General features: G+C 40.4%; 1 protein-coding gene across 4 annotated transcripts in view; it reads right to left on the reverse strand.

Annotated features, from left to right (window-relative positions):
- Window positions 1-8,027: 8,027 nt before the first annotated feature.
- SVOPL (SVOP like) overlaps window positions 8,028-13,213 on the reverse strand; it is a 49,552-nt gene continuing 44,366 nt past the window's right edge. For 2 of the 4 annotated variants that reach the window (XM_019653236.1, XM_019653238.1), the window contains 2 exons: window positions 10,917-11,030; window positions 8,028-8,355 (listed from right to left, as the gene is read on the reverse strand). In XM_019653236.1, the coding sequence (XP_019508781.1) occupies window positions 8,344-8,355; window positions 10,917-11,030 (126 nt within the window). In that variant the 3' untranslated portion in view covers window positions 8,028-8,343. Of the gene's footprint in view, window positions 8,356-8,764; window positions 11,031-13,213 lie in introns of those variants that run through there. The other 2 variants (XM_019653235.1, XM_019653237.1) reach the window with 1 other exon arrangement.

Genomic DNA, 13,213 nt, shown 5'->3' on the forward strand with positions numbered 1-13,213 from the left:
AGCCTGGACACCCCCACAGCCATTGAGAGTTCCTGAAATTTGGGAAGGTGCTTAATCATCAGGTTTGTCATTGGTGGACTCTGGTTTTAATTATAAATTGCTGCTAATGTCAACTTTGGGATTTTCCTTGTTTTTGTTTTCAATTGCATTTGACATACAAGATTATATTAGTTTCGGGTGTACAACAGTGATTAAACATTGGCATACCTATGAAGTGATCCCCTGATAAGTCTAGTACCCATGACACCACAGTTGTTAACGATATTGTGGATTGTATTCCCTGTGCTGTACTTTACATCCTTGTGACCGTTTCTATACATGGCAATTTGTATTTCTTAATCCCTTCATCTTTTTTGCCCAACCCCCTTCCTATCTGGCAACCCTTTTGTTCTGTTTGTTCATTTATTTTGTTTTTTTTAGATTCCACATATCAGTGAAATCATATGGTACTTTGTCTTTCTCTGTCTGACTTATTTCACTCAGCGTAATGCCCTTTAGGTCCATCCATGTTGTCATGAATGGGAAGATTTCATTCTTTCTTTACGGCTGAGTAATATGCCATTGTATATATGTAACATTTCTTTATCCAGTCGTCTATCAATGGACTCTTAGGTTGCTTCCATATCTTGGCTGTTGTAAATATGCTGCAGTGAACATAGGGATGCTTATATCTTTTTCAAATCAATGTTTTGGATTTCTTTGGAGAAATACCCAGAAATGGAATTGCTGGGTCATATGGTAGTTTTATTCTTAATTTTTGAGGAACCTCCATACTGTTTTCCATAGTGGCTGCACCAATTTGCAATCCCACCAGCAGTGTACAAGGGCGCCCTTTTCTCCACATCCTCACCAACACTTGGTGTTTGTTGATTAATTGATAGCCATTCTCACAGGTGTGAAGTGTTATCTCATTGTGGTTTGAATTTGCATATGTTTGATGATTAGGGACATTGTCGTGTCCTCTGGAGAAATGTTTGTTCAGGTCCTCTGCCCATTTTTTTATTTGGATTGTTTTTTTGGTGTTAAGTTGTATGAGTTCCATATATATGTTGGATATCAGCTCCTTATCAGATATATCATTGGTGAGATCTTCTCCCATTCAGTAGTCGTCTTTTAGTTTTGTTGGTTTCCGTTGCTGTGCAAAAACTTTTTAGTTTGACGTTGTCCCATGTGTTTATTTTTTCTTTTGCTTCCCTTGCCCAAGGAGATATGCATCCCAAAAAACATTACTAAGAGTGACATCAGAAGTTTACTGCCTGTGTTTTCTTCTAGGAGTTTTATGTTTCAGGTCTTATATTTAAGTCTTTAATCCATTTTGAGTTTATTGTATATGGTGTAAGAGAGTGGTCCAGTTTTCCCAGCACCATTTATTGAAGAGAGTGTCTTTATCCCATTGTATATTATTGTCTCGTTTGTCGTAATTAACCATATAGGAGTGGGTTTATTTCTGGCCTTTCTAGTCTGTTCCATTGATCTATGTGTCTCTTTCTATGCCTGTACTGTCCTTTTTATTTAAAATGAAGAAGTTGAATGTTTCATTATTAAACTGTTTTCCTGTAAGGCAGTTGCTTCACTGTATCAAAATAACACCAGCAAACACAGCATGTTGCAAAATTAAGATCATATCATTCATCATCTGACACTGTACAAGTAGCAAAAACTTTTCTCCACTACCAGTTATTTCCAGTGGAAAGATCGTTAAATATTTTGACCCAGAGATGGATGCAAGCAAGTTAACAACATTATATAAGGTTTAAGAGAACAATGCTATCCTTAAATTACATAATATTTATAACTAGCTTTTACCACAGGATTGTGGTAAAATTTCAAGAATTCTGAATATCGTAACTGTAGCCTAGCCTAAAAACCATAGGATGTTGTGAAAAGGATACATATTGTGTTTATCTGAAATCATCAGAAAGTTAAGGGGTATTTTCTTCCAGTAGCATTGCAGCAAGTAGCAACTTGTAGCAATACCAATGGAAAAAGAAACTATTTTAAATCTTCTAACCACTACTAATTTAAAACGACAATGCTAGGTTAAGTTGTTTCATACTCCTTTATTGGGGGGTGGGGCGCTCCATTTTCAGTCCTCAATAGATTTGATGTATTTCTCATATGCGTCTTCACTTATGAGTTCATCTTGTTCTGAGGGGTTACTCAGTGTCATCTTGATCAGCTAAGCATCTTCATAACAAGATTGGACAAATCCTGGATTTTCTGCAAGAGCTTCATTAATTTCAGTTACTTCTGATAGAGAATAGAGTTCACCAGCAGCTTTCACTTTCCAAAGCGCCAAACTTGTTCAGTTTTGTCCCAACTGCAGGCAAACTATGGTAAACATCTCCCAAAGCTTCCTCTGCAAAACTGCGGATTCCCATTGTTGGTTTGTGGTGACTCTGTGCCTCACATAGATCAACTTATATTTATAGCAGTATATTTTGTTAGTGGTCGTGTAACTTGGAACACATTCCAAAATCCCTACAATTTTTACTCACCCACTCCACTTTTATATTTTTGTCATTGTTTTGTTTCTTTTGCCTTATTTTTTACCCCTTAATTTATTGTTATAATTACCTATGGCCTTTAACCATCAAACTAGCTTTAGAGTTGGGTGAGCCACTGATTTTACTAAGTGTCTGCCTTTATCAGTGAGAATTATTCTTTTTTGCAATCTTTTCTACTTGAATAAGTCCCCGTAACATTCCTTGTTACTGGTTTAGTGGTGATGAACTCTTTTAGCTTTTTCTTGTCTGGGAAACTATCTGCTGTCGAGTCTGTGATATTAGCTTGGTGCAAAAGCAATTGCTGTTTTTGCCATTACAAATAATGGTAAAAACCTCAATTACTTTTGCACCAACCTAGCCTTGCCTGGTAGAGTAATCTTGATTGTAGGTCTTTGCTTTTCATCACTTTGAGTATTTTGTGCTGTGCCCTTCTGGCCTGCAAAGTTTCTGTTGAAAAATCAGCTGATAGTCCTCAGGTGATTCTCAATGGTTGTTCTATAATCTAGTTGTAGTTTTGATGTGGGAGGAAGCAAGCACGGCATTTACCTACGTTTCCACCTTGACGGCAAGTGAGATTTGGGATTTTCAATTATGATTTGTGGGGGGTTGTCTAGTTAACCCTACAGCTGTAGCCAAGACATCTTGGCATCAAAGATACTGTGGCCTAAAATTTTCTAATAACTAGACTTAAGATGGGTCCGTAATCTGTTAAAAATGATTAAATAAGACCATTTAGGTGAAAACAAACTTGCTATTTAAACACCGAAGCAGGCATCTTGGTTCCCGAGGATCCGGAGAACCGCATGGGGGAGAAGGCAGGACGCTTCGCATAAAGAATAAGGAAGTGAGTACAGAGCCCAGAGCTGGCTTGGCGTGCTGCAGGTTGGCTGGCTGGTTACAGTGCGTTTCCCGTCAAGCCGAGCATTCACAGGGACACGGAAGTTATGTAAGTTTCGGTGTGCTGATGGGGCACCCCAGGCAGGAGGGACTCCATCGTGGGCCTAGAAATTCATTTCAACAGCACCCCCTCTCCTTTTGGCCACCCTTTGACCATTCGAGAGGTCTGACAAAAATAAAAAATTAGCCATCTTCGTGTGATCTTCAGTCACCATTCCTCATCAGGTCTCAGGGTGGTGTTCAGAACAGACGATGCCAGGCTCCTCCTCTTAGAGCTGGTTATGGTCTTCAGTTCTCTTCTGTCATTCTGGTTTGGAGAGAGATGGTCAGTGGCTGCCCGCGTGATTTAAAACTTTGGACAGAATGCAGTGTATTAGGTAGACAATCAAATAATGCCCGTGGTTTGGAGAGTACTCCTGAGCCACAGTTCCCATGTCCCAAACCAACCAGAATGAAGTCAAGAAGCGATCCGACAGAGGGGGATATTCTTTAAGCCCACTGTCCTGTTTGTGTACTTCATGTGACCGTGTCTCCATTTCCTCAGATGTGGTTACTCAGCAGGCTTGCTCAAGAGAAATGGAGGCGTTGGGAATCGGAAGTGTGTGCTGGAGGTTGGAGTGCCCTCCTTTGTGATGGCCTGAATTATGTGTGAAAAGTGGCAGCACCTTGCCAGGTTACAGGAAGACAAAAGGTAGAGAAAAGAATCATAAAGACCTTCATGGTGTAAAAATTAGGGAAATGTAAAAATTAGGGAAAGGACGGTCAGAGAGGTGATAGAGAAATCATTCCCTAATCCGATGTCTTGGGAGGAAGCAGTCTGCCTCCATGTTGGCTACTTCTCTTCCTAGTCAATTATTGGGTTGGGGCAAAAGTAACTGCGGTTTTTGCCTCTAGCAAAAACCGCAGTTACTTTTGCACCAAACTAATAGATTTTTAGGTCTCTCTATATTGTTCACGTCTCTCTATATTGTTCACATAGGACCAAATGGATGTCAGGTGGAGCCGCCTTTGGTTATGAAATTTTCACCCAAGGTTTGACACCTTGAAATTTGGCAGTTCCATCAGTGGTCAAAAGTACTTGATAGGGCCGGCCGAGTGGCTCAGTTGGTTAAGAGCTCACTCAAGAGTGCAAGCTGTAAGCAGCAGGGTCGCTGGTTCGATTCCCAGCCTGAGCTGAGCTGCCAACAGGTGGCAGGATGGCTCAGCTAAAAAAAAAAAAGTACTTGATAGGGTCTTTTCCATGAATCTCATTATTTTTGCAAAAAGGTTGGAATAAAACAATAACTAAATGACCAAAAGATTAACAATGCCCATAGTTAAAGTTTTCGTTAGAGTGCATTATAGTGGAATTGACAAGGATATATGGTGATTTCTGTGACATAATTCCAGTTATCTGAAAATGTTATATGACTGATAACATTATCCCAGACCTTTAGGAATTTTATACAATTTCTGGAACCCTTAATAAGATATACCTCTACAAATATAGGAAGGTTAAATATCACTTATTTGACTATGTTTTCTATATAATTTAACATATTAAATAGGCTAATTGGTTTAACATTTCTCTTCTTACATTTGACCTTTGGACAACATGGGTTTGAACTGCACAGGTCCACCTATACATGAATTTTTTTCAATAAATACTCTAACTGTATAAAATCGTAAGGAAGAGAAAATAAACATTTCCTTAAGCTTATTTTATTGTAAGAATACAATACAAAATATGTGTTAACCTACTGTTACCTGTAAGGCTTCCGGTCAACAGTAGACTATTAGTAGTTAAGTTTTTGAGGAGTCAAAAGTTATACATGGATTTTCGACTGCGTGGGGGTGTCGGCACCCCTAACCCCCTGTGTTGTTCAGGGGTCAACTGTATAAGGAGAGAACGTATTATTTTAGGATTTGTCCAAAGGACCCCTGGAACATCTCAAGTTAGTTCAAGGTCAAAAACACTTAATTTAGAATGATTTGGGGGAATTTTGTCAAAATACCCGTTTAACCAGTGACTTTGAAGCAAATGCAGAAAGTTATATGGTTGTTTTAAAATTGTTTCTCTCTCAATTGGGCACTTGCGAGTTCCAGGAGAGCTGACTTTCGTATGAATTCTCCCTCTTCACCAGCTTCTGCTAATGGTCCCAGGAGCCCATCTGCAGGCTCCAGAGTGAGTTGGAAGTAGAGGGTGTGTAGCTCTGATTTCTACCAGAATTTGGCAAGGATTTCCTTTTAGTTTCTCCTAGGCCATTTAAGGGAATCACGGGTAACGGCTCTCCTTTGAGATATGGGGGTGTTGAAGTCGCAGTGGAAGCATGTAACTGAACCTTCAAGGACATTCATTCTCCGGTGTCCCAGTTGATTCCAAATGAGATACCGTTTCTGGGCCAGCGTTTTGACGATGGACTCCTGAGGAGGGTGCACAGTCGAGACCCAAGTGTCGTGTCTTAGGTTTCTGGCCTTGGAGCTGTTACAGCTGTGAGGCCACCAACTTGCTGGACTGTTGTTGACAGTCTAGTGGTTTCTTCAGAGTGGAAAGACAGTTCATATCGAGGATCAATAGATGGTGAGTACTCAGGGAGAGGACGCTAGAGGGGAGCAGGAGTCATGTCAGTCTTAGGGTCTTGTTTTCGGTACTCCCTGTATCTTTAATTTTTCATGAGCATTTTCAGTGAAGCAGTTTTGTGATTTTGAAGCCATTGGTGGGCTTCTGCATCCCAGTCAAATAGGGATTCCATTCTGGTTGTTGATTTGGGAAGCTTTCCTTTCAAGTGCACTTCTTAAATAAATGATCTGTTTAATTGGAACATTCCTCATAATGGCCATTTTAAGTTTAGGTTGTTTTAGTAAGATTTTGTCATTTTTGTAGAGATCTACAGCTTCCAGACCACAGTTCTGAGACATAAACTAAGCAGGTGTGCTAGAAAGTGGAATACTCTAGTCTTTGAAACTTGAGGGTCCCGTTTCTTTAGCTAAGCCTTGCGGTTTCTTGGAGCCAGATTAATACCTAATGAATATGCTGCTGGATTGGGAATCATGTGGTGTTTTACAGTGTACCTTGTTGCATGGAATTTTTTTGAGGTTGGCAAGTGACCTAGTGTCAGTCTAACTTATCTAACTTATGCTAGTACGGAGGTCTTAGATTTAGGTAGTGAGCACTCTAAGTGTTTGACCTGTGCCCACTTAAGATTGTTTTAAGCAATGGCACAACAAACTCTAATTTGTCTTATTTCCCCAAGTCTCCCAGCAATATAGTTTATGCGGTAGACTTACCTTGATGAGTTCCCTAACAGCTACCACCTGCTGTGGACTCCCAATATAACTGTCCTGGAACCTTTCTGGGAACAAATATCTTTTTAAATAAAGTATTGGGATTGGAGAGCTACATGCAAGGGAGCAGAGCTCAAATCCGAGAGTGACTTACCCACGGCCCTCGGTTTTGGCGAGAGGAACAGTGAACTCAAAGGGTTCAGCAGGCACCTTGCCTGTGTGTCTCGTCCCGCAGGCCGTTAGCAGTCGACTTCGGATCCCTTTCTTGTTGCCAAAAACTGTTAAAAATGATTAAAGAAGACAATTTAGTTGTTACAAACTTTATTTATAAACACTGAAGCGGACAATCTATGTTCCCAAGTGTCCAAAGACTGCAGCGGGGGAACAGAAGGCAGGAAGCTTTTCCAGGATAAAGAATAAGGAAGTGAGCAGAGAACCCAGAGTCGGGTTGGCATTTGGCTGGTTGTCCTGTGTTTCGGGTCAAGCAGAGCATGTACAGGGACACAGAAGTTATTTAAGTTTCAGTGTGTTGATGAAGCACCCCGGGCAGGAGGGACTCCGTCTTGGGCCTAAAAATCTATTTCAGCAAAACTATGCCCTGTTGACCAAATTCAGCCTCTGGCCTGCTTTCATACAACCTCCTGGCTAAGAATGTTTTTTTTTGTTGTTTGTTTGTTTTTACTCTTTTGAAGGCTTGTGGAGGAAAAAAGTGACAGAGCATATGTAGTTTTACAAAGCCTAGAATATTTACAGTTTGCTAGTACAGGGACACATCATTGTGATTGAGAGAGGAGTGCAGGAGCCACACCTTGGGGTCGGCAATTTCAGAGGTCTCCACAGTAAGTCTGAATGGGAATAGAAGACTAAAAGCTTTAGGTGTTGGCACGGTGTCCCTAACCTAGCAGACTGAGATCGTCATGCAGCAGTTGCCCAATAAAGGGCAGATAAATAATGACATGATGTAGGACAGCTTGCTGCAATCTTTTTCTTTTTCTTTCTTAAATCACATCATGGGAATCAAAGATTCCCCTGTAAATTAATAAAATTAGAGTAGAAACAGAATATCTAGGAAAAATTTGTTTATCCCCAACTTCTTGGTGATTCTATGTTAGTATGAGTCTTCTTGATAGAGACTCGTACGAACTTAAGCATATTGTTTTATGAATAAGCAGTTTTCATTAATAAACTATGGAGGCCACAATTTAAATAAATAGGCTAATGTATATTGTCAATTTGTTGGCTGTTTTGAAAACCTTAATGATGTCACCCCAAGTTCTTGCCTAAGCTACAAAATTTCAGTCTACCTTTTGCTATAGACCTCATAGGAAAATATCAAGTATGCATGTGTTGTGTCTGAGAATTGTTTATTCATTTAAAGATTAACAGACTTGATGTCAGGGGAGAAAAGCCACCTTCCCCCTACCCACCTTCCACAGACATACTTTTCCAACCTTGAAGTGTATTTTATAAACATTTCCTATATATTGGCTCTTAGGGAAGAGATCAATATGCAGTTAGCTCACCTCATCCTTGTGCGCCTTTTTAAAAATAATCAGTTTATTAATTAACAAGTAGCATACAGAACTAAAACCAGGTTTTTAAAAATGTACCACAGGTCCTTGTGAAGATAAAATGCATTTTCTTCTCCAGTAGACAGACATAGGTTTGCAGGTTTTCATTTAACTTGCTGGAAAAAGAAGTGATTTAATAGATCAATACATTTCATAAAAAAGTCTCCCGATTCATATTTAGCTGTTTTGCACTAGAAACTAGTAATAGAAGGCTCTTTAATATACTTGTAAGGAATTCACTTTTGTGTGCCTGACAAAGCAATGGTAGCTTTATAATTTGTTTATTCTAGTGCAATACAGACATCATTCAGAATAAAATCCCATAACTACCTTCTTTCAAGAGCTTGTTTTTTAGTTTACCAAGCTCATCCCTAAAGAATCCACTGAAAAATTAATAAAAATTCAGTAAAGTAGCAGGACACAAAATTAATATACAGAAATCTGTCACATTCCTCTACACTAATAATGAAGAAAAGAATACCATTCACAGTTGCATCAAAAAGAATAAAATACCTAGGAATGAACTTAACCAGGGAGGTGAAAGACCTGTACTCGGAAGAAGACACAAATAAACGGAAGGAATAATATTGTTACAATGACCATACTACCCAGAGCAATTTACAGACTCATTGCGATTCCTATCCAAATACCAATGTCATTCTTCCCAGAACTACAATAGAATAACCCTAAAATTTATATGGAACCACAAAAGATCCCAAATAGCCAAAGCACTCTTGAGAAAGAACAACAAAGTTGGAGGTACCATGCTCCCTGATCTCAAACTATGCTACAAGGCTATAAAAAAATATGGTACTGGCACAAAAACAGACACATAAATCAGTGGAACAGAATAGAAAGCCCAGAAATAAACCCTCGCTTACATGGTCCACTGTTCTACAACAAAGGAGGTAAAAATATACACTGGACAGATACAGGCAAAAATAAACTGAAAGTGGGTTAAAGATTTAAATGTAAGCCCTGAAGCCTTAAAACTCCTAAAAGTAAACTATCTGACATTAGTCTGAGAAATAAAATGAATGGGTTTCTTAGAGTGATTCTAAAAGAGAATTGCCACTATTAAACTATTAACTAGGTCTGTTGGTCCAGTCAGGTTACTGGGATGCTGTGTCTATGTTGGAAGTTAACATTTTTTGGCATGTTTTTAACATTTCTAGAAGCTTTATTTTTGTCAGTCACTAAATAGTTTCATATGTTAAGTGCTCACAACACTGAGCTACACACATAACCTTTCAAGATTGGCGCAAGGACAGTGTGCCCAGACAATTGTATTTACTGAACATACATGATAAAGTTGTAAGGCAACTACATTTCAAAGGCTTATCAGTGGACGTGTAAAATGATTTCACCACAATGCTAAAACCAGGACCCAAGCAGCAGAAGAGGAAATGGCCCTATTTAAGTGGATTATGACTTAAATTGGAAATCCACAGCCACATTAGCTGGTGAGCCTGGTTTCCTTTTATATGTATTGTGACTACTTACTAAGCATGGAAGATTAGCATAAGATTAAGCATCACTTAATTCAATCTGATTTAAATTCCAGCCCCACTCCCTACTAGCATGTTCCTTTACACAAGGTACTTACCTTTGCCTTGTTTCCTCATTTGTGTGAAGGATGGGATAATCCCTTTATATAGATTAAATCCTATGAATCATCTAACTCAGTCTCTGGCATTAGGTATTTAATGAATAGAATCTAAACAAAGCCCTAACTTCATAATTGCATGACAGGTTATCTAATCTGTGATTAAAATGCATATTAAAGATAAGCTAAGGTTTTTAAAAAATGAAATAGCACATTTTGGACCTAGGAAATACCATCGAGACTGGTGTGTTTTTTCCTTTACTCACCAATGCCTTCCTTATATCTATCTACTCACAGACAACCAAATACATCAGTACCACACAAATACGTTTATGGTATACTAGGAATAGGACATGGGACAGAGGGCGAGTCACTGTCAGCCAGAGAAGCACCATGATTCTGCACAGGCTCATCTGGGGCGGCAGGTCCAGATTGACCAAATTATACACCTAACCCCCATTGCTCTCCCCTCCCCGCAGCAACAAGCTTTGCGTTTGAGGCAGCAAAACCCCAGTGCCACCACCAATACTTGGATAGGGGCACAGACCTGGCAGAGGCCCTGGCTTCTCCAGCTTTGCCCCTGGGATATCCTTTTTTATGTACTTTGCAAAATAGCCAGCAGTCAGTGTCTCGTGATGGTTAGCGCTGGGTGGCAGCTGGAGCCGCATGAAGTTTTGCCTCACAGGCGGCCGCTGTACTAGGGGAAAGGGAGTGAACCTCCCAGCCACACAAACAGCTGTTTTTGCTCCTCTGGTCCCCTTTGTGTGTGCAGCAATGCTTACATCCAGATAGAAAAGTGGAAAGGGTAGAATGCCCTAGCCCCTGAGCAAGCTAGAACTTTCAGAGGAATCAGAGGTTTGAGGTGAATAATTGACTGCTATACCTTTAGTGCTGCTTAAAGTTACACGCAAGAAAATGGATACCCAGTTTTTCTGTTGTAACACACTGAACGAATGCTAGCACACACTTGACTATCATGTCTACTTAAAAGGATTTCCATACTCCAAGTTCATTTCCTCTGTTCTAAAGGTGGGTGTGAAGAACCTGTTAAGAGACCCCTGCAGCACTTACCTGGAGGGCCCTCCCTTTGGTCTCAATGGGGAGAGTAAATGCGGAAATGGCACAGATGACACAAACAGATGAGAAGAGACACAAGGCCCCCAGCAAAGATGCGCTCATAAGAACCTGCAAGTCACAAAAAAGGACTTTAATTTCTTGTGCCCCCATCGCTTCTAAATTGATCCTTGCGTCTAAGGGGGAAATAAGGATTCACCTCCCCTAATGCATAAATGAAGATTATTTATGCACCTTCGCGGCCATGCTGTAAGTTGGGCATCTCAACACCTGAGAGCTATCATTCGGGCTGAGCTGTTGTAGGCATGTGGTGGGAGTCCTCCATGAGCTGGGAGTGGTATTATGCCCTGGCCAGCTGACCTCTCTGCACCCGCCCCTCGGGCATGTCCAGAGCAAACCAGGATCTGGGGGAGATGGGAGGTCTGCCTGTTTTCTCCCCCCTCTCACACCAACTCGGCTTGCTTAACTTCTAACCCTCTCATTTCATGCAGTACCCCCTCTGCTAAACATCCATTTTATCTCTTAAGCTCTGACAGGATGAACCATGAGAAAGGTTTGTTTTGGAAGAGAGAGAATCTTAGGGTCTCTGAAAAGATACCCTTCTTGTCTGTTCATTGTCTTATGTGTGACTATCAAATCAAAACTTTGTTTCTTGACCGTTTTTCCACAGCAAGAATGGATTTCTGCCCCTCCACATATTAATACATCCTTTGGCCTGGATCGTCGCGCCCTAATAATGGCTGTTCAGACACTCCCATTTCCCGCATCACTTTCCCCACAACTGTGCCCAGTTAGCAAAGAGCCAAGCGCTTGATGGTTGTCAATTTCAGAAAAATGGTTAACTGAAGTGATTAAGGAACAGCGAGGCGCTCGAGTCACAGAACACTGCAATTTGGAGAGGCCTAGAACCATCTGAGCTAGTCCAGCCCCCTCACTTGACAGATGAGCCTGGAGTCAGAACTAAGTGACTCCTTGTCCAAAGTCACAGACAGACCCCTGAGACAGCATAGCGCTTTCACCACCACTTAGGCTCCCCTAAAATACACAAGCTGAGAGCCCATCCTTTTATAAAGTCTGCCGCCTTCCAGAACAGTAAATAATTCCACTTGTCATGCAACAGAACCCATGATATTAGCCTCATTGTTTTATAGTTGACCTAGCAAGTAGTAGATTCTATTTCCCAAAATAAAAGTTTTTCCCAAACAGGAGTTTGTATGAATAGAAATGTGTGTGTCTGTGTGTGTGCAGAAGGCTGGGGAACCAGGCAGCCTGAATTCTGACCAAATCATGCTGTCGTTAGGCATGTGTCTCCATTCTGCCATTGCTGCTACTTCTGTGACTGGACACCAGAATTCTCACCAAAATGAATTCTAAACTAGCCCTACCTCACATCCTTTCCACCAGATTCGAAGTCCTAGGCGGCATGGGATCCTGATGGGCTGAGCTGAGCTCACAAGCAGCTAGGATCAGGGAGAACAGCTGCTTTGTCTTTCTGGCTTCCCTAGAGAGGTACAAGGCTCTGCTTCCTGGCAGGACTGGAGCAATCCAGTAGATGTTACTGGATACTCCATGAATTCCTTTCTGCCTAAGTTAACCAAAGTCAATTTCCATTGTTTGCAAGAAAGAATTCCAATTAATACTCAATTATAGAAGTCATCTGGGAAATTTGTTGAAATGCAGATTTCCAGACCCACCCACTCCAGATTCACTGTATCAAAAAGAAAGAGTTCTGATCATCTCTGCTTCTAAGAATCAGCCCTAATGGGACAAAGAGGGACATTACATATTAATAAAAGGTTCAGTCCAACATGACAACAATCCTAAAGGTTTATACACCAAACAAAAGAGCTTCCAAATACATTCAAGTAAAAACTGAAGGGAGAAATCCACATATAGTTGGAGACTTCAATATCCCTCTCAACCAATAAAACTACTTGATAGAACTACAAATCAGCAGGAATATAGAAAAACTTTGTGACACCATCAACCAACAGAATCTAATTGACAATAGAGCACACCACCCAACAACAGCACAACACACATTTTTTTCTCATGCCCATGAAACATTTACCAACACAGACCATGTTCTGGGCCATGAAATGAACCTCCAAAGATTTTAAAGAAGTAAAGCCATAGAAAGGGTACTCTGACTAAAATGGTATCAAGCTAGAAATAACAAAGGTAACAGCAAAATCTCCAAAAACTTAAACAATCCATGGATCCAGGAAGTCTCAAAAATAAAATACACTGAATGTAATGAAAACAGCAATATTAAATTTGTGGGACACAGCTAA

The sequence above is a fragment of the Hipposideros armiger genome, unplaced genomic scaffold (genome assembly GCF_001890085.2).
Source record: "Hipposideros armiger isolate ML-2016 unplaced genomic scaffold, ASM189008v1 scaffold_201, whole genome shotgun sequence".
Classification (NCBI taxonomy): Eukaryota; Metazoa; Chordata; class Mammalia; order Chiroptera; family Hipposideridae; genus Hipposideros; species Hipposideros armiger.